The sequence below is a fragment of the Macadamia integrifolia genome, chromosome 4 (genome assembly GCF_013358625.1).
Source record: "Macadamia integrifolia cultivar HAES 741 chromosome 4, SCU_Mint_v3, whole genome shotgun sequence".
NCBI classification, from domain to species: Eukaryota; Viridiplantae; Streptophyta; class Magnoliopsida; order Proteales; family Proteaceae; genus Macadamia; species Macadamia integrifolia.
The window spans coordinates 18,468,340-18,485,284 of record NC_056560.1 but is presented as its reverse complement, the minus strand read 5'-3'; the positions used below and the strand labels follow the sequence as shown (position 1 = coordinate 18,485,284).

The 16,945-nt window shown below is 37.6% G+C and overlaps 3 protein-coding genes across 4 annotated transcripts in view; 1 reads left to right on the top strand and 2 right to left on the bottom strand.

Annotated features, from left to right (window-relative positions):
• Window positions 1-6,316, top strand: part of LOC122076481 (nuclear transport factor 2-like) — a 9,144-nt gene extending 2,828 nt beyond the window's left edge. The window contains exons 3-9 of one of the 2 annotated variants that reach the window (XM_042641787.1): window positions 125-428; window positions 512-750; window positions 839-1,022; window positions 2,809-2,930; window positions 3,088-3,147; window positions 5,546-5,609; window positions 5,718-6,316. In XM_042641787.1, the coding sequence (XP_042497721.1) occupies window positions 125-428; window positions 512-750; window positions 839-1,022; window positions 2,809-2,930; window positions 3,088-3,147; window positions 5,546-5,609; window positions 5,718-5,968 (1,224 nt within the window). In that variant the 3' untranslated portion in view covers window positions 5,969-6,316. Of the gene's footprint in view, window positions 1-124; window positions 429-511; window positions 751-838; window positions 1,023-2,808; window positions 2,931-3,081; window positions 3,148-5,545; window positions 5,610-5,717 lie in introns of both variants that reach the window. The other variant, XM_042641786.1, reaches the window with a different exon arrangement.
• A 441-nt stretch (window positions 6,317-6,757) lies between these two features.
• LOC122076482 lies at window positions 6,758-10,036 on the bottom strand. The gene is made up of 2 exons (XM_042641788.1): window positions 9,720-10,036; window positions 6,758-7,307 (listed from the first exon to the last, which is right to left on the bottom strand). The coding sequence occupies exons 1-2, from the start codon at window positions 9,888-9,890 to the stop codon at window positions 6,882-6,884; spliced, it is 597 nt and encodes a 198-aa protein (XP_042497722.1). The 5' UTR covers window positions 9,891-10,036; the 3' UTR covers window positions 6,758-6,881.
• Window positions 10,037-11,177: 1,141 nt separating this feature from the next.
• Window positions 11,178-16,945, bottom strand: LOC122075355 (ras-related protein RABB1c). The gene is made up of 6 exons (XM_042640346.1): window positions 16,620-16,945; window positions 15,649-15,788; window positions 13,833-13,915; window positions 13,065-13,269; window positions 12,876-12,944; window positions 11,178-11,416 (listed from the first exon to the last, which is right to left on the bottom strand). The coding sequence occupies exons 1-6, from the start codon at window positions 16,663-16,665 to the stop codon at window positions 11,324-11,326; spliced, it is 636 nt and encodes a 211-aa protein (XP_042496280.1). The 5' UTR covers window positions 16,666-16,945; the 3' UTR covers window positions 11,178-11,323.

Here is a 16,945-nt window from a genome sequence, read left to right as displayed (position 1 = left end):
CCCCCCCCCCCCTTTTGACTGCCAGAAAAATAGCATGCATTCTCTTGAATTGACTGAGGTGTAAGTGATAGCTTGAAATTTAATCATGGTTCAGGCAGTGGACTAACGCATCTGCTTGGTGCAGGCGATCAATGACAAGATTCTTTCTTTGGACTACAAGGAGTTTAAGGCAGAGATAAAGACTGTAGATGCTCAGGATTCTTACAAGGATGGGGTGACTGTTTTGGTAACAGGGTGGCTTACTGGAAAGGACAACGTGAGAAGGAAATTCACACAATCATTCTTTCTGGCTCCGCAAGACAAAGGTTACTTTGTCCTGAATGATATTTTTAGGTATGCTGATGAGAATGAACCACTTGAGAGTAATCCTGTGTCAGTTAATGTTGTTTGTGAAAGCACTCCAGTAGCTCCCTTTACCTCAGATCCAGGTTGGCGTCACTCTCTTGTGGTTAATTTCCCATTTTGGCATTCTTCTGTGAAATTTTTGCTTTACTTTTGTATTGGTTTCCAGAGCCTGCTCACATTCCTGACCGTCCTGTGCTTGACCCTGCAACATCTCCGACGGAGGAGAATCTTAATAATGGTGAGGAGGTATGTGATCCATCAGACAATGATGATGGATCAGTTATTGAAGAAGAGGTTCCTATGGAGCCCCAAGCACAGCTTAGTCAAAATGAAGCCCACCCAGTTGCCGAGTCTTCTGCTTCTACAGTCCAAGAGGATGCGCCTAAAAAGTCTTATGCATCAATTGTATGTTTCCCATTCTAAGCTAGTTTGTGCATGTGTGTTGATTTACCTCTCCAAGTTTACTTAGCGGGTGGGTTTTTTTCTGGTACAGGTGAAAGTCATGAAGGGGAATACTGCTCCTACTCCGGTTTATGTACCTACTAACACAGTAAGGGCGGCAGCACCTGCAAACACTGAGCATCATTCACTTGCTTCTACGGTGCCTGCCTCAGCACCTGAAACATCAGCTCCTAGCGTCAATAATGCCCCCGAAAGCAGTAGTGCCCAAGAAGATGGTATTTATCTTGTTTTAAATGCTTTAGAGTACTAGTCATTCTGATAACATTCTCTTAGTATTCAGGATTCCAATCGGTCTTCTCTTTTCCACTGTACAACAATGTTTCCACTTTTTTTCTGATTTTTTTCTGTTTCAGTTGCCTTGGGCACTATTATTTGGATTTTTTTTTTCTTTTTGCATTTCGATTAGGAGAATTATCATTTTCACCAGGGTCCAAATGTCACGAGGCATGTGTTCTGCCATAGGACTGATGATGTGTCCATTCAGACAGTTGGGTAGAGAGGACATGCTCTAGATTGGCCACTTGTTAAATTTTACAGTCTAAATCAATAAAATACCCGTTGTATGGGCATGCATCCCATGTATGCTCATGCATGTGTACCATTACTGTAGCTAATAATGGGCACTCTCCCAATTCTGAGTGGTAATAAACAATTTAGATTAAGAAAAAAAGTAATGGGTGGTTCAGATTTATCTTGTGATTTCCAGAAATGGCACATTCTGTTTCATGTATAACTACCCTTCTTATTATTTTGATTTTGTCTAGTTTGATTTATTCTACATTCAAGTGCTCATTTATATTAACTACTTATATCCTTTATTTTTATGCATAGGTGATTTGGCATTGATGTGAGTTTGGTTTTTGTAACTTGACTTGGTACGGTTAGAATCCTGAATGTGGTGAAGTATAAACAATGTGAAAAGATAGTCGTTATTTCTTGAGAGTTTCTGCATTGAATGTGGTTAAACTGTAGATGAGACGTAGATAGGTGCTTCATTATCTGCCATCTAAGGAATTGTTATAATGATAGGAAGTTTTGTTGTGTGGTAAATTTTTAATAGCCAAGAAAAGAACTAGAAAGAAACGAGTGTTGAACAAAAATGGTATACATCTTTTATTGGGCACAATGCAGGGGCATGATCACCACCATTGGATGTGGTTTATTCTTTATTTGGGCCTGTTTTGACAGTTTTTGGTTTTGGGATTTTGTTTGAAGTGTTCTTATTTGTAATGGGCTCAATTTTATTTTCCAAATTTTAGGTCCATAGGGATACATAAAATTAGTATTTTAATTAGAATGGTAGTATTAGTAGTAGTGCCCATTAGCTATTTGTTAGGAATTTATCTTATTAGATAGCTGTCAATCGCTTGTGGGGTCCAATTCTGATTGTTCGGAGTTTTTCCCTTTAATTTCTTAGAGTTTTGTCTATCTAGGACTCTTCTTATTGCCTTATGGTTCTAGGAGTTTCCTAGTTTTGTTTGCCTTGAAGTTCCTTAACTGTTTGGGTGTATTTCTTAGTGATTGAGTTTATTTAAGATTTTCCTGAAGGTGTCTTTCTTATTTCTGTTTTCAGTACTATAAAGCAATGTAAAGGCTTGGTGGACTCCCTATGATCTGACGAATAAAATTTAGTTGATTTAGTTTAGAGTTTGTTTCTTCTTGTCTCCCCCCCGCCCCATGATTTCTCTTTCCCTTCTGTCTCCCGTCTCTCACCCATCAATCTCCTATCTTCTTCCTCCTCTTCTCCTTTTCTTCCTTCAATTTGACCCACCACTTCAGATCCAACCATCCGATCTGCATCAGGGCATGTTTTGTGTTGAAGTATAATACACTAAAGTGGATTAACTGTGTACAGATTATGTAGCCGTACTCTTTCAGTGTGTCAAATATTATGGCTGTGTCAAGTATGGATATGACCGGCTGTTTTTCCTGTCTCTTTTTTGTATATCTAGATTTTGTTTCTTAATGATTGCTTTTTCTTATATTTGCATTCCTTCACAGTTGAGGGTCACTCCATCTATGTTCGGGGCTTACCTTTAAATGCCACTGCTGTTCAACTTGAGGAGGAGTTCAAGAAATTTGGTCCTATTAAGCCTGGTGGTATACAAGTCAGGAGTAATAAGGTTATTTCCTATCTACTCTTGTGCTCTTACATATGATTTATGAGATGTACATGCGTACACAGAAAAACTTCCAGTTAAAATTGTGATTTCTTTTCTAACAAAAGTATATATATATATATATTATATTTTAATGTATTGTTGTTCTGTGCAGCAACAGCAATTCTGTTTTGGCTTTGTTGAGTTTGAATTGCAAAGCTCCATGAAGAGTGCAATCCAGGTATAAGATCTGCGCCCGTTCTTTCTATTGAAACTGAATTTCTTTTGGATTGCTTTTTGATCACTTTGATGGTAGTTCAATTATTCCCCAATTCTTATATAGTGTCTTTAAAGCTTGTTTCGATTCCCCAACCAGGGAAAACCTCGAGTAGTGGGCCCACTATTTTTTCTGATAATCTAATCTGATGGCTAGATCTAATGGTCAGAAATAATAGAGATTAATCAGATCTGATGGTCAGATTTTAAGAGAATAAATATCGGAACTGTAACTAAATTTCAGTCTGATAATAATCAGACAAATAATCTAACTAATTGAATTAAATGGGGTGGTATAGAGGAGAGAGAAAGGGTGTGAAGAGAGCATAATGATAGAAAAAAGAAGATATTAAAAAAAGAAGACCTCTTTCCTCAAAAACAGGCTCTGAAGTTTAAACAAACTTAGAGGAGGGAATAAAAGATATTAATCTTGTCGTTTAAGGAGAAATAGTAGGAGAAAAAGAAGGGAAGAATCTTACTACCGTGGAGGGTGAGAAATAATGATAGGAGAGAAAAGAAAGAAACAGTGAGAGAGTAACCATTCTGTGGGGAAGGAGAATTGTGGGGGAAGGGAGAGAGGAGAGATAAAGATCTCTTACCAGTGTGAGAGAAAAAAAAGGGAGAATAGATAAAAGAGACAGCTCATAAGCTTCCAAACAAACAATTCTATCCATTAATCTCCTCTATCCTTTAATCTCAAATCTTTTTTTTTTTTTTGGGGGGGGGGGTTTGGTTACATTGATTATTTATTGAAAAAAATATTATCCCCCTATATTGACTTATCTACTGATATAATATCTATTTTCCTTCCTAGGATGCTAATCTCCTAAACAATTGACTCAAAAACTAACAAATTTGGAATAAAGTATAAGATAAATCCTTGTCCAACTATTACCAACATGGGATTTGCTAATAAAACATGCATCCCTGAAAACCCCAATTGTGGGCTTTAGCGCTTTATATATAGCCATGACAATAACGAAACCAAAAACTAAGGCCCACCACAAACTAATACTAAAACTGGGCCCAAATTTAAACTGGACCAGTATTAAGAACCCATGAAATGCATGGAGAGTTATCTGATTATGGATATCTCCATGTTCTATTACATGTTTGACTCCCCAATCAGAGGAAGAGAAATAGAGTATCTTGAACTTGCTTATTATGGATATATTTGGGTACTGACCTGCTGCATCTGGGGTTCTATTTCCAGGCTTGAGATTGTAAGCATTATGGTCCTTATTATATGTCCTCTGATGTAGTGGAGTACTTAGCCAAGTGTTTATAAACTTGTATTTCTAGCTACCCAAATAGGCATTATAATCTGACATGAGAAACTATGGATTTTAAGAATTTCTCTTAACAAAATAAACCACTAGAGCATGGACCTCAGGGGGCTTTCTACTGTATAAATGTGATTTTTAATAGGAGGAATCATCTACAAGTTATATAAAAACTTAAAATGATTTGATCCTTCTGATTTAATGTTTGATGCAATGTGAAATATTAAATATATATTCAGAAATATGATTTAATATCGTGAAAAGTAAGTAAAAGAATAAAAGCCTGAAGCACAGGTTGTCTTGTTCTCCCATGGCAGCAATACTAATACATGTTTTGACTTGCCTGCTTACATATTATTTTCATCCCTCACCACCCTGTCATTTTTTGAAATGATTACATATGCCTGTGGAGATTTGTATTGAGGCTATTGGACTTTGGGCTTTGAATAAGATACAAAGACAAAACATAGTGGAAAAATGGAAGGTCCAATGTATCAGGCTGTATCAACCTGCATTGGTTGAGATGACCTGAGATGGTCGATATAACTCTGTTCAAAAGCACAACCGGACTTTGGGAAGATGCTGATGCAGATACATCACCAAAAGGGGCTTGTTTGCTTAGGAAGTAAGTCTAGAGTTGGGTTGTGTACATGTTGGGCCTTTGATCCATGGGATTTTCAATTTAATAGGCCACTTTTATGGGCTAAAGTATGAGTAATAAGGTTGGGCTTAGCTTGTTAGTTTTATGAGTTAAGGCTGTTTGTTTTATATTCTCTTGCCTGATCAACACGAAGTACTTTAATTTTTACTCCAAACTGAGTTTCCACCATTTCTTAAAAGGTCTGAACAATTGAAGAAATCTCATCGTGAATTTTCATTAGGTATACCAAAGTGGTTCAGGTAAAAACATTAATAAATAAAATGGAACGACGATACCCAAAAAGAGAAATAACCGGGGTAGGTCCCCAAACATCATAATGCACTAACTGAAATATAGAATCGGTTTTGTTCACGCTTGAAGGATAACTGTTGTTTTTGGCCATTATAGATTTCTTCATTAATCTTCACTGTGATTCTCAGGCGGCGTCAGTCACAATTGGGGGTCGTCAAGCATATATTGAGGAGAAAAGAACTACAACTCGAGGCAAGTGACAATGTTTTTATTTTGTAGAATTCAGTGTATAGTTGGCATTAATGATTATCCCGTTGTGAGAATATAAGTCTCACATACTGACATTTGCTGGTTCTACAGTTGTTGGCAGTGGGAGAGGGGTGCGGTTTCCTCCAGGAAGGGGTGGTGGTGGATTCAGAAATGACAATTTCAGGGGCCGTGGGAACTTTGGTGGCAACCGCGGTTATGGCAGAAATGAGTTCGGAAACAGAGGCGAATATTCAGGTCGAGGAAGAGGTCCTGGACGCAGTGGTGATAATTACCAGCGAGTTGATGAGAACGCGAATGGAAGAGTTGGCCGCCAAGGTGGTCAGACTGCCATTACTGCATGAAAGTCTTAAAGATTAGGGGAGTAAAGGTAATTTTTGACGTGATGAGTGGATATTATCGGGCCAATATTCGATCATTAAATTGGGCTTGCAATTTATAGTGTCAACTCTGCATTGAGTTAATTCTTTTGACTCTAGATGGAGTTTAAAGGTGAGAAGAGGGTCTTTTGATGTAATATTGGATTTTTCGTCACAATTTTGTAAGTGTGAGTGTCATTGTTGGTAGGTGATACTAGAAATTCATGGTTAAATCCAACTTCTGCCAGACCACGGCATATTCATGTTTTTTGAAGGACTTAGGCTAAGTTTCTTTTACAATGGATGCTCGAATGTTCAATGGCTTGCTTCTCATTTGCCCATTTGTTTGATGAGTTGACAATTTAAAGGGGTCCTTGATTGGTTTATCAATTAGATTTCTACAGGATATTGTTGATCGAGGACTGGTAAGGCAAGGCAAACCTTTTCTACCTCGTGAAATTCCTCCCTTGTGAGCTGGGGTAAGGAAGGCAGATGGAATGGGCATATGCGGAAGCTTATGAGTACTAACTTCTAATGCTTGCCTGGTAGTAGAATCTCTTCTACCATGACTTCTGAACCTCTGATTGGATTTGGCGGGAATTTATCCTCATGGGGGTTGGGATTTATTGATGAATCTAGAGTCCAAAATGTCCAATCATAGACACCTCACTGATGGAGAAGAGAGATTTGTGAAGGAAAAATTAATCCATTAATGAATCTCAGAAGGTAGTAAATACTGTTGTGTTGGATTACTATAACCGGTTTAAGGAAGGGTTTTGAATGTTGACAAACCTTGGGCATTCTTTAATTCAGTTCTTACAAAAATCATCTGGGCAGCAGTCTCTACCTAATTATGATACTGAATCAATATATATTAACATGAAAAGTTCAAATGGAATCAGCTTGATTTCTGCAGGTTGGATACAAGATTTGATGCAGCAAAAGCTGCAGATCCTCCAACAACGGAGATCACAGCTACTAAAACTTGTAATACCACCTCCCATGGGTATTCTTCAGGCACAATATAAACACAGAGAGGTCCCAGAATTAGCAGTCCCAGGCTCACACTGAAGAGAGCTCCTGGTGTCCCTGGGTCTGTTGCAGCTGATAACACCCCAAACTCCTCTGCTTTTGAGAGGACCCCCAATTTCTCTATGGTAGACAGGGAGAGACCAAAGTTCTCTGCCGCAGATAATAGCCGTGCTTTCTCAGCTTTTGTAAGTAGACGCAATTGCTCCACTCTAGTTAGTAGTTTTACAGGGGGAGAGGAAGACCCATTGCTAGTGCGTGGTACTGGATCACCAACAGAGAAGACCACTGAACCCTGCATGTATTAGTATTTGCTTTTGTCAAAATGAAACACAGATTCCAAATGTGTGTAAACATAATCACTCAAAAATGGTAATTTTGGTCTATAATGATCTTTAAATTTCAGGGCGGATGGTAAGGTTTGACACACACATCAATAAGTGTCCAATTGATCAACAAAGCATCCACTTTCTGAATGATAAAAAAATTCTGAGCCATTTTAAGCATCAATTTTTAGATTAATTCTTAAAAAAGTAAATAAATAAATAAATTATACAAAATAAAATACAAACTTAGATTTGAATGGATAAAAACAATACCTAATTACCTATAAATATAATGAGAAAAAGGGAGGAGGATTAGGGAGGTATTATGAAATCTCCTTGAGAGAGAGAGAGAGAGAGAGAGAGAGAGAGAAGATTCCTGCTGTTGCTTAGAAACTAAATTAGCATTGAAGAAGTGAAAACTATTTGATTATTGGGAAAGTAATTTTTAGAAGAAGTTAACCTTATTAGCCTTTCCTACTTGGTTCTAACCTGATCTTGATTTGGTTGTCCTCCAGAGTCGATCCTGAAGTGCAGATCTCTATGGATCTGCCATCAGCTCTCCTGGGATCCTTAGACTATCTGGTACAGGAGGGCCTTCATAAATCATGATGGAAACATCCTTTTTGGTTATAGAGTCCAGCTGTTAGTATCACAGACTCACTAGAGTTGGAGCAAAATAAATAAAACTTACTGGCCTATGTATTGCTGGTATCCTGCATATAGGGAATTGCTTGTAAAAGGGGGACTCTTCTACAGCGCAATCAGGTTATTATTCTCTTCCAGCCAACTGATATGCTCTCCATGCTTAGAGTGGTGCATTCCTTCTCTCAGCTTTGAACATCTTAATCCACAATGGAGATCTAGATCATGCAATTTTTTGACATAAGGGATGGTTTGTAGACCAGCTATATGCACTTGCAGTCCACCCAGTTATGAAAATTTAAAGCTTGACATAACAGGTCTCTTGGCTCCTATGTACACCATTGTTTTGCTTTATTGAAAGTCAATTGTTGTATTTCCTATGGCTTGGCTTTCTCTATTCTAATAAAAGCTGTTTATCTATCAAGAGAGGGAAAACAACAAATCGATCAAAACATAGAAAACTGCACACAATATTACATAGCTGATATGGCCTTAGGTACATGGAACCCTCTGTAGGTTCTTACTCGGCCAAGCCATTTGCGAAGGAATTGTTGGAAACAGGCCTCATTGAACAAGTTGTCCAAATAAGAGACAAGAACCTAGATATGCAAGAGTCTCTGTGCACCATTGTTGGATGAGGAGAGCCTGCCAATAACTGCTAAAAGAATCCTTCCAACAGCACATTATCAATGAACTAGAGAGTTAAGGAAGAATGAACATGAAGTCCATAGAGAAGTGATTCCAGTTTTTCCTAATATAGTCAGCTATGCTAATTAAGCCAAAAATAAACAAAGGATGTGGTCATGGTGATACCTAAATGCACCATCTATACCTAAAGGGCCTAGATTGCCAAAAGAACAGTTAGCTAACTTCTGCCTAGTAAATGAGAGGATATTATCATTGATGAAATGGATCCATAAGTCTCTAGTAGAGTGTATAAATAGGAATTTGAAAGGATTCACCAACTTTTTAGGCACAAATACAACTTTAGGATGAATGGACCAAATTTCCTTCTAAAGCATATAGACACTCAATTTAAGAAAACAGATTCTTCATGAAGCGGGGGTTAAGGTTGCATACATTATGACCTTCCCCATACCTTGCAGTGGCAAGAGCCTTGTGCACTAGGTTTGCCCTTCTAAAATCAAAAGAAAAGCCTCTATGTAAGGCTTCTGCAAAATATTTTACGCGCAAAGGGAAGGGTATCAGATGGTCATAAAGTTGCCTGTGGAAAAAAAAATGTGGGGGTGCAATCAAACCCTAGAGTTTAGTTCCAAGAAGGAAATGAAATACATACTTGAGATAGTTGTTGGAAGAATTTGACCCCCTAAAGATTAAACTCTATAAAACTTCTGCTAAATCTGAAGTCTCATTCCAGATTTGGGATAAATTACAATTCATAAACCTAAATCACACATTGGGAGCATAAACCATGTTCCCAAAAATTTGGGGTACTTCTACATCTCCACCACCAACAATTTCTGTTTGATTTAGTGGGTTATTGCAAATATTGAGATTAGTTTCAGATAATTTCACACCACCAGAAAAATTCATAATAAGTTCACAAATTTGGGTAAAGACTACAAGTTAATTGCCTGCAACCTCTCTGTTCAATTAATGGAAGTGAAGAACAAGGGGGGGGAAGGGATTAAACAAAGAACCTTAAACTTGGTTTGCAGTGAAATTGGAGAAAGAAAATGAGAAAATGGTGATGAGTGAGCGTAAGAGCTGTAACTGACCTTTTTAGAGCTACCAGCTGGAGTAGCAGATAGATTAGGCTTTTGGGTAGCCATGGACCAAAGGGGAAAAGGTGAAAATGTTGCAGAGTAACCTGTACTAGGTTTGTTAATTCTCTTTTTAGGAGAAGATGAGATGAATGAGAATCCTCCATTGCTGCTCTGAACTGCCATTGCTTCTCTCCACCTTTCTTCTATTATTTTTTTGCTCACTGGGTTTCGCAAATCAAAGCAAAGCACAGCAACAACTGCTCTTTGGATTTGTTGGGTTTGCCTTAAACCTCAACTGTAAGGTGTGATAAGGCTGAACTGCATCTATTTTGGGTGATGGAGAATGTTTTCTCCTGGATTGGTCCTCTGGTAATCTCTTTGTACACGTGTCAAAACAAGGTTGGGTATTTTTATAAACAAACGTGTCTATGTAGTCCATCTTGCGTCGTCCATCAGTCCTCCTTTCCTTTTAAACCTACATATTTTGTAATTATTGTTGTTGTTAGTGTTTTTTTTAACTTACTTATTTTGTAATTATTGTTTTTTTCAGAAGTATGAGAATCAATCTTTGACAAGTCTGACACACCAAAAAAAGCTTTATGATGAATTCCATGCGTGTGGATCAGATCGAGAACAGTTCTCAAGAACCTGATCCATATTCTTTTTTTTTTCTTTCTTAGTAACATAATCATTTGTAATTATTGTTTTAATCTATTAAATCTAAGAAATTGTCCCTACGTGCATACATATTTAATGGTAAGAGAGAGAATGTGAAAGAGAAGTATACAATGACATATACTCAAAGGACCTCATGTCCACAAGGAGAGTGACAATACACAAAACTGACGCAAAAGAAAACTAGGAGAGAAAACAAGTAAAAGAAAAATCAACCAAGACACAAAACCCTCACTGGTACTGCTACACAAGACTACAAGAGGGGTGCCATTGACAATCCAAATAATTTTCTCTATAACATAATTTGAAACAAATAAATAGAAGCATCTCTAACCTACAAATTTATTATTATTATTATTATTATTATTATTATTCAGTATTGAAGCTCCTCATTTCTGATACAAAACCCATTCAACCTAGATTTTTTTTTCCTAATTAATTTAATTTAATCTTTTTTTTGGTAAATTTCCCGAATTAATTTACACAACATGTTTTATTCCTCACCCCATAATCTGTTTCATCAATTTCCTCGGATACCTCAGTAGGATAATTCCCACCATCAATCTCCTAACAATTGATGCTTTTGGTGAAAAATCTGAAAGTAGATGGTTCTGCAATTCAGCCCTACTGGCTTCAAAAAAGATACATTCAAATGATAGCAAAAACACATGTGACTTTGATTGTTCTTGGAGGTCCATCAAGTTCACTTATATCTGAACACATTTGGTGACTGAGTAAAAATCTCACACTAAACATTTTTAATTTACAAGAGGGCCTGGAAGAGAGGAATGATTATACAAATATCACACCTTTTTTTTTTTTTTGCATATAATAGTGTTTTAGGTTCCTACAATAAAAATAAATAAAAGAACACAGAATTATGAAAACAAATAAAATATGTAGAAGAGTTTCATTTCAATTGGGATGTGACTTCTCAGACTTCAACCGCAACAGCTCCCCGCTTGAGATGCAGAGCCATCCCTACCTCCTGATGGTCCTGGGATTCCTCCATATCCAACTTTTATTCCATAAGACTGCAAAATAGGACAAGATGCTGAACATTAGCAGAGCGAATCAATAACAAAGATATTACAAAATATGACTGCACAACCCAACTTGTATTATTGCAAGTCACGTACAACGTGAAAACCAAATTATGATATTAAACCTTGCTCCCAGATTAAACAATCAAATTGTAAATCATTGCCATTTGCACCAATAAAATTAATTAGGGAGAAAGTTCCGTAAAAATCAGCGTGGCTTCTACACCAGCGTAGAGACCAACGGGAGCGCATATGGAAACATCAACAATCATGGGATTTCCACCTTTCATGTGGGGCAAGGGGGTCATTTTGCCCTCCCATGTATCTAAGCACAGGGACCACGCTGCCTTTTACAGTTCTTTTTCCCAATTTAATATTTACTTAGGCCCTCCTTGGTATCATTTTTCTTTTTAATTTTTGTTCATAAAAATAGTTTTAGTTGCATTTGGTACCATTTATGGAGCTTGTTTCTATTTTAAAAAAATTGATAAAACACAAAAACCAAAAAGAGATCAAGAGTCATTTATGTTTTGGCCAAAAGTGATATTTAGTTATTTTTGCACTGCTCTTTAATGAGCACGTGCTTAAAGTCTCAATATGGAGGGGTAAAGTAGTCATCTGCTTTGTAATTAGAAATTCAAGCCCCTTATCCCCTTTTCTTCAGTCCAAAGTGAAAAAAAAGAGTCATAAAAAAGATGGACAAAGGAAATCTCTTCACTCATTTCTTCAAAAAACCATTTTGCACATAGAGATACCAAACTATTTCTCACAAAAAACCTTTTTTTTAAAGTAGTTACCAAACCATTTTTATGTTTTGATAAAAAATAATTTTCATTAATGATTTTTGTTAATTAAGTAAAAGTCAAAAAGAAAAATGATACCAAAGAGGGCCTTAGAAATGACAATTGCACGCAAGCACCATCAGTTTAACAGTTTTGGCAGAACAAGGATTTGAAGAACCAATATTTTCTTTATAGCTTTGATACCCAGTGTCCTGAATCTTTAGGCGTTGCTGTGTCGTAAAGAAATTTTGATTCCCCAAGTCTAACTTATTCTCCTGGCATAAATTCAGAATGAACCTCTTTCTCCCATTGGTACAACTAATTTCTAATAATTAATTAGTTTAAAACATTTCTTCCCCCACCCCCCCCCCCAAAAAAAAACCTGGGGGTGTCTGTAAAATACTAATTAGGCAAGCATTGGCATCATTGGCTTGTTTTTTTTTTTTTTTTTGAGGGGGGGGGGGGTGGTGTGGGTGTTGGGGTCTAGTTGGCCATAGCAATAATTTCAGTCACCATGCACCAAAGCTCCCTGGTCTAAACCTGGTCTCAACACATCATGCATCGAATAGAACAAAAAATTTTAACGTTTACCCAAGATTTTAAATTGAGCCTATAAGAAAGAAAGGCAGTCCAAATGCAAACGATAACAAAATAGAACTAAGTCAAACCTCATTTGATACATCAAAGACTCCATCATGAATCTTCTTGTAGATTGTTGCAGCAGTGTTTATGAATGCCTGCAGTTATTTGAAAAGGGGAGGAAAAAGGGAAACCAAAGTTTAAAATTAGCTTTGTGATACAAGAAAACCATGCATCCACCACAAGAGATTCCTCAGCATTTTTGTAAGGTTCATTACCTCCTCAACATTTTGGGCAGTTTTTGCAGAGGCTTCCATGAATATCAATCCATGCTCCTTGGCGAATTGCTCGCCTTCTTCTGTGCTCACTGCCCTTCTGTGAGCAAGATCACATTTGTTGCCAATGAGCATAATTGTCATGTTTGCATTGGCATGTTGTCTTGCATCTTCAAGCCAGCTAGCCAGGTGATTAAAAGTTTCCCTCCTGCAGGAAAAGAGAGTTTTGTGGGTGGTGGATTAACAACAGAATACGGTGTCAATGAAAAGATAGAAATGTTTCTATAAAATATTTATAATCCTTTCTGTAATCAGAAGCAACAGTATAAGTGAAGCGTTGATGCAAATTGGTGGGTTCACTAATAAATATCTCATTCTTCATGAGTTTATATGTATGCTTGACAGTGGCATTGCAATTAAGATTGGATGTCTGCTATGGCAGTTTCATCTCCAAGCAGTCAACTTGTATCTCTCATTTGTTTGCGGGGACTTGCAAGGAATCAAATACCACTATGTATTGTAGCTGAAAATTTATTGCTCACACCAAATTTGACTTGGTAGAAATGCTTCCATGCACTTCTTTTCTAGGTCTATTCTCAATTTAAATCAATTAAAATTTCTAACATCCACTTTCAAAAGAAAATTTTCTGTATGAGATTTTGCAGTATCATGAACCCATTGCCATTGACCTTGATAGATCTGCTCAAGAAGCCATGATGCAGAACTACTAAAGCCAATTCTCTAATCAAGCTAGCGCTTACAGCATTGTACCTGGTGATATCGTAAACTAGCAAAGCACCAGCAGCCCCTCTGTAGTATGACCTTGTAATGGATCTGAAGGATTCTTGACCAGCCTGAGATATTCCACAGAAATTTCAGCATTAAAAAGTTCTAATAGAGGTATAGAAGAAATGGAAGAGATTTGCAATATCCAATTTCAAACAATGGTATGTCTTGAAGTTGAATGGAAAGTTCAGAACCATAAATTATCCATAAATGTACAAGTATCACATGGTAACAACTAATAAAGATGTCATATTTGCTCCAGTTCATGGTTGCTAGTCTAAACAACGGTACTACCACTTTATGTATAATGTAGTTACAACAATAACCACAATGGAAATGCTAAGGCCTCCTATTGCTTGAGGCAGGAGGTGAAAAGTGACACACACAGCCAATGATGTGATCCACTTATTAGAAGTGAATCTGTCTTAAAACACATAATGTCATATCATCTAAACCTGGATAAAAGTCTCCGGAAGAAAGTGCATTGACAAAGGGAACACCAATCAGGCACTCAGCATGCACTTGGCTGCCTCTCAACTTGCAAACACATGCCTGCATGCAAAGCAAGGTGCTTTCTCCTCGTACCTAAGGCACGTCTTTAACAACAATATTTATGTTTTGACAGAGCACATCCATGTAATCTACCTAACGAGGATTACTACTAGAATACTTCCCACACACAAGATATTCCTAAACTCAAATTCTTCAAAAACTTTATATATCAGACGAAATTTTCTTGGTGCCTGGGTTCTTTCTTTCTTCTTTTTTCTTTTTTTTGGGGTCCGCCGGGGGGGGGTGAGCATCCCCTTCACTACATATATCACAATTACACTAGCATATAATACATGAGCTCTGGCTCCTGTGCATCCCACCTACAAAGGGGTTCCATGACGTCCAAATTTCTGCCATGTTGCAGCTTAGTTATAGCCCAAAGGAGGTAGACCCGAAGGTCCCCCTCGTCACGTATCAAATTTCATCCCAAATAGAGTTTGCCTAATGGCAAAATAGAGCTTCGAAAAATCAGGACAATGGGAAAGTGCACAATAGTGGTCGAAGTACCAGTAGGCCTGCATGGACATGCACTGGGATGCAGGCCAATACACGGGGAGGGTACTTAACTGAATTAAGCTCTGAAATTTGAAATGTGCCTAATAAAAACGATGACCCCTCGAACCAGCTGTCAGAATAGCCACATCAATTGTTCATGTGGCACAATGACCATGGGCAATGCAGGATCCCCTCCCTCAGTGGGCAGCACAAAGACCTTTTGCCATATTACAATTTAAAGGAGATTATATACAAGTCTCACATTATAACAACAAATTGGATACACCCATATAACTTGAGTTTGGATTGCATTCATAACACACCCATAACGCAGTACATGAAAAGGTGACAGGTACCACATATTTGAGTGCAACTTGATAGAAAAGTTTGGGTAAAGACACATGATGGGTATATTTCCCTTCCCAGAAATCTCCATTTTCTTGCTGTGTTGACCCCTGGGCCATAGACTAACGATGAATAATAGAGCAAGTAAACCAGCTTCTAAGGTATTATCACTTAGGTTTAGATGTGAGCCATTATCAAAGTGCAAACACATGCACCCGAGATGGAACCAATTTCCTAGGACCAGAAAAGAAATTGACCCAACCAAGGAGGACAGATCAGCATGAACTCAACTGGATGAAACAGCTGAAGCCAAATATAGTAGGAGTTCCTTTCAAAAGCGAGAAGGGAACTGAAAAATCCAAAAGTATCAAAACTATTAAGGTGAAAATAAGGGGGGAAAAAAACAAACCGTGTCCCATATTTGCAACTTGATGGGCTTGTTATCAATTGTGATCATCCTTGCACCAAATTCAACACCAATAGTCAAGTCATGAACTGGCTGGAACCGCTTGTCCGTGAACTGTAGGAGGAGGCATGATTTCCCCACTCCTGCAGAGCAACAAAAACCTATGTAAAACTGCACCACCCATTTTCCTCCCAGGAACTTCAACAGATAAATAAAATCCCCCAACATAAAATCAAGAGGCTCCACAGAAAGCATTATACAAGAGAACGCTGGACTGACTGAGCATTCATCTGCATCATACACACACACACACACACACGCACACACACACAAGTGCAAGGACAAAATCTACTTCTAAAAGTCATAAGAGTTTCGAAAATTTTCCAGAACACTTTAGAAAGTTTCAATAGTTGACAGCCCCAGTGATAAAGAGAATAACCTAACAATAGTTATATAACGGGTATGTCTGCATGAAGGAAACTGAATCTTCTATAAGCATTAACCACATTCAATAAGTTACACTTATGCGATTCGGTAACCCACATACTAAGGGGTATCTGAATGGAGAAGGTCCCTAGATTGCACGGAAATACCTATCCCCTAAAACAAATGATCACAGAAAATAGATGAACAGGGTTTTTAAAACATATGGGTGGATTCGCCAAATAAAACTAAGTTGATCAGATCTACATCAGAGAATAATAAACCATCCAATTCCCCCAATGAAATTCAAAGATCAAGGAACCCAACAAAAAATTTCATAAGAAAAACAATCCCACAACCAAAAATATGAGTTCCACTGCAAAATCAAAGAGACACGTAAAGAGAAACCACAGATTTGATAGATTTAGATTTCTTCGCTCCTAAGTTTCTAAAACTCGGAATCGATAACAAACTTTGAACAGGAAAACATGTACAGATCAACAAAAACTTTAAGAGGGATATTAAAAGAAAAAAAAAGGAAGGGGAAGTACCAGTATCACCGATGATTATATACTTGAAGAGGTAAGCGTAAGACATGGTTGGTTTCTCTTTCTCCGGATTCTGACTGGTGAGATACCCAAGATCAGGTCGTGAAGATGAGAATTATGGTGGTGTGAAGAGAATTTAAAGAGAAATTATGAAGAAGAATCCAAGAAGGAATAGGAGAAGAAGGGATTGCTTCCAGTTGATTCAATTTGAAAAGGTGAGGACTACGAGTATTTAGTTTGCACGGAAGAGGAAAGTCAAGCGGGTTAATGGTTTAAAGGCTTTAAGCATCGACGATGAGCTTTAATCCAGAGAGGCGTAGCCGCGTAGG

Excerpts from the sequence above, each read along its gene's own strand:
- LOC122076482 (XM_042641788.1), bottom strand. The coding sequence starts at position 9,890 with ATGGCAGTTCAGAGCAGCAATGGAGGATTCTCATTCATCTCATCTTCT. Across the intron at positions 7,308-9,719 it reads CAGCTGGTAGCTCTAAAAAG|GGTTCAGTGGTCTTCTCTGT; the intron begins GTCAGTTACAGC and ends TAATACATGCAG.
- LOC122075355 (XM_042640346.1), bottom strand. The coding sequence starts at position 16,665 with ATGTCTTACGCTTACCTCTTCAAGTATATAATCATCGGTGATACTG. Across the intron at positions 13,270-13,832 it reads CTAGTTTACGATATCACCAG|GAGGGAAACTTTTAATCACC; the intron begins GTACAATGCTGT and ends CTTTTCCTGCAG. Across the intron at positions 12,945-13,064 it reads CTGCCCAAAATGTTGAGGAG|GCATTCATAAACACTGCTGC; the intron begins GTAATGAACCTT and ends AAATAACTGCAG.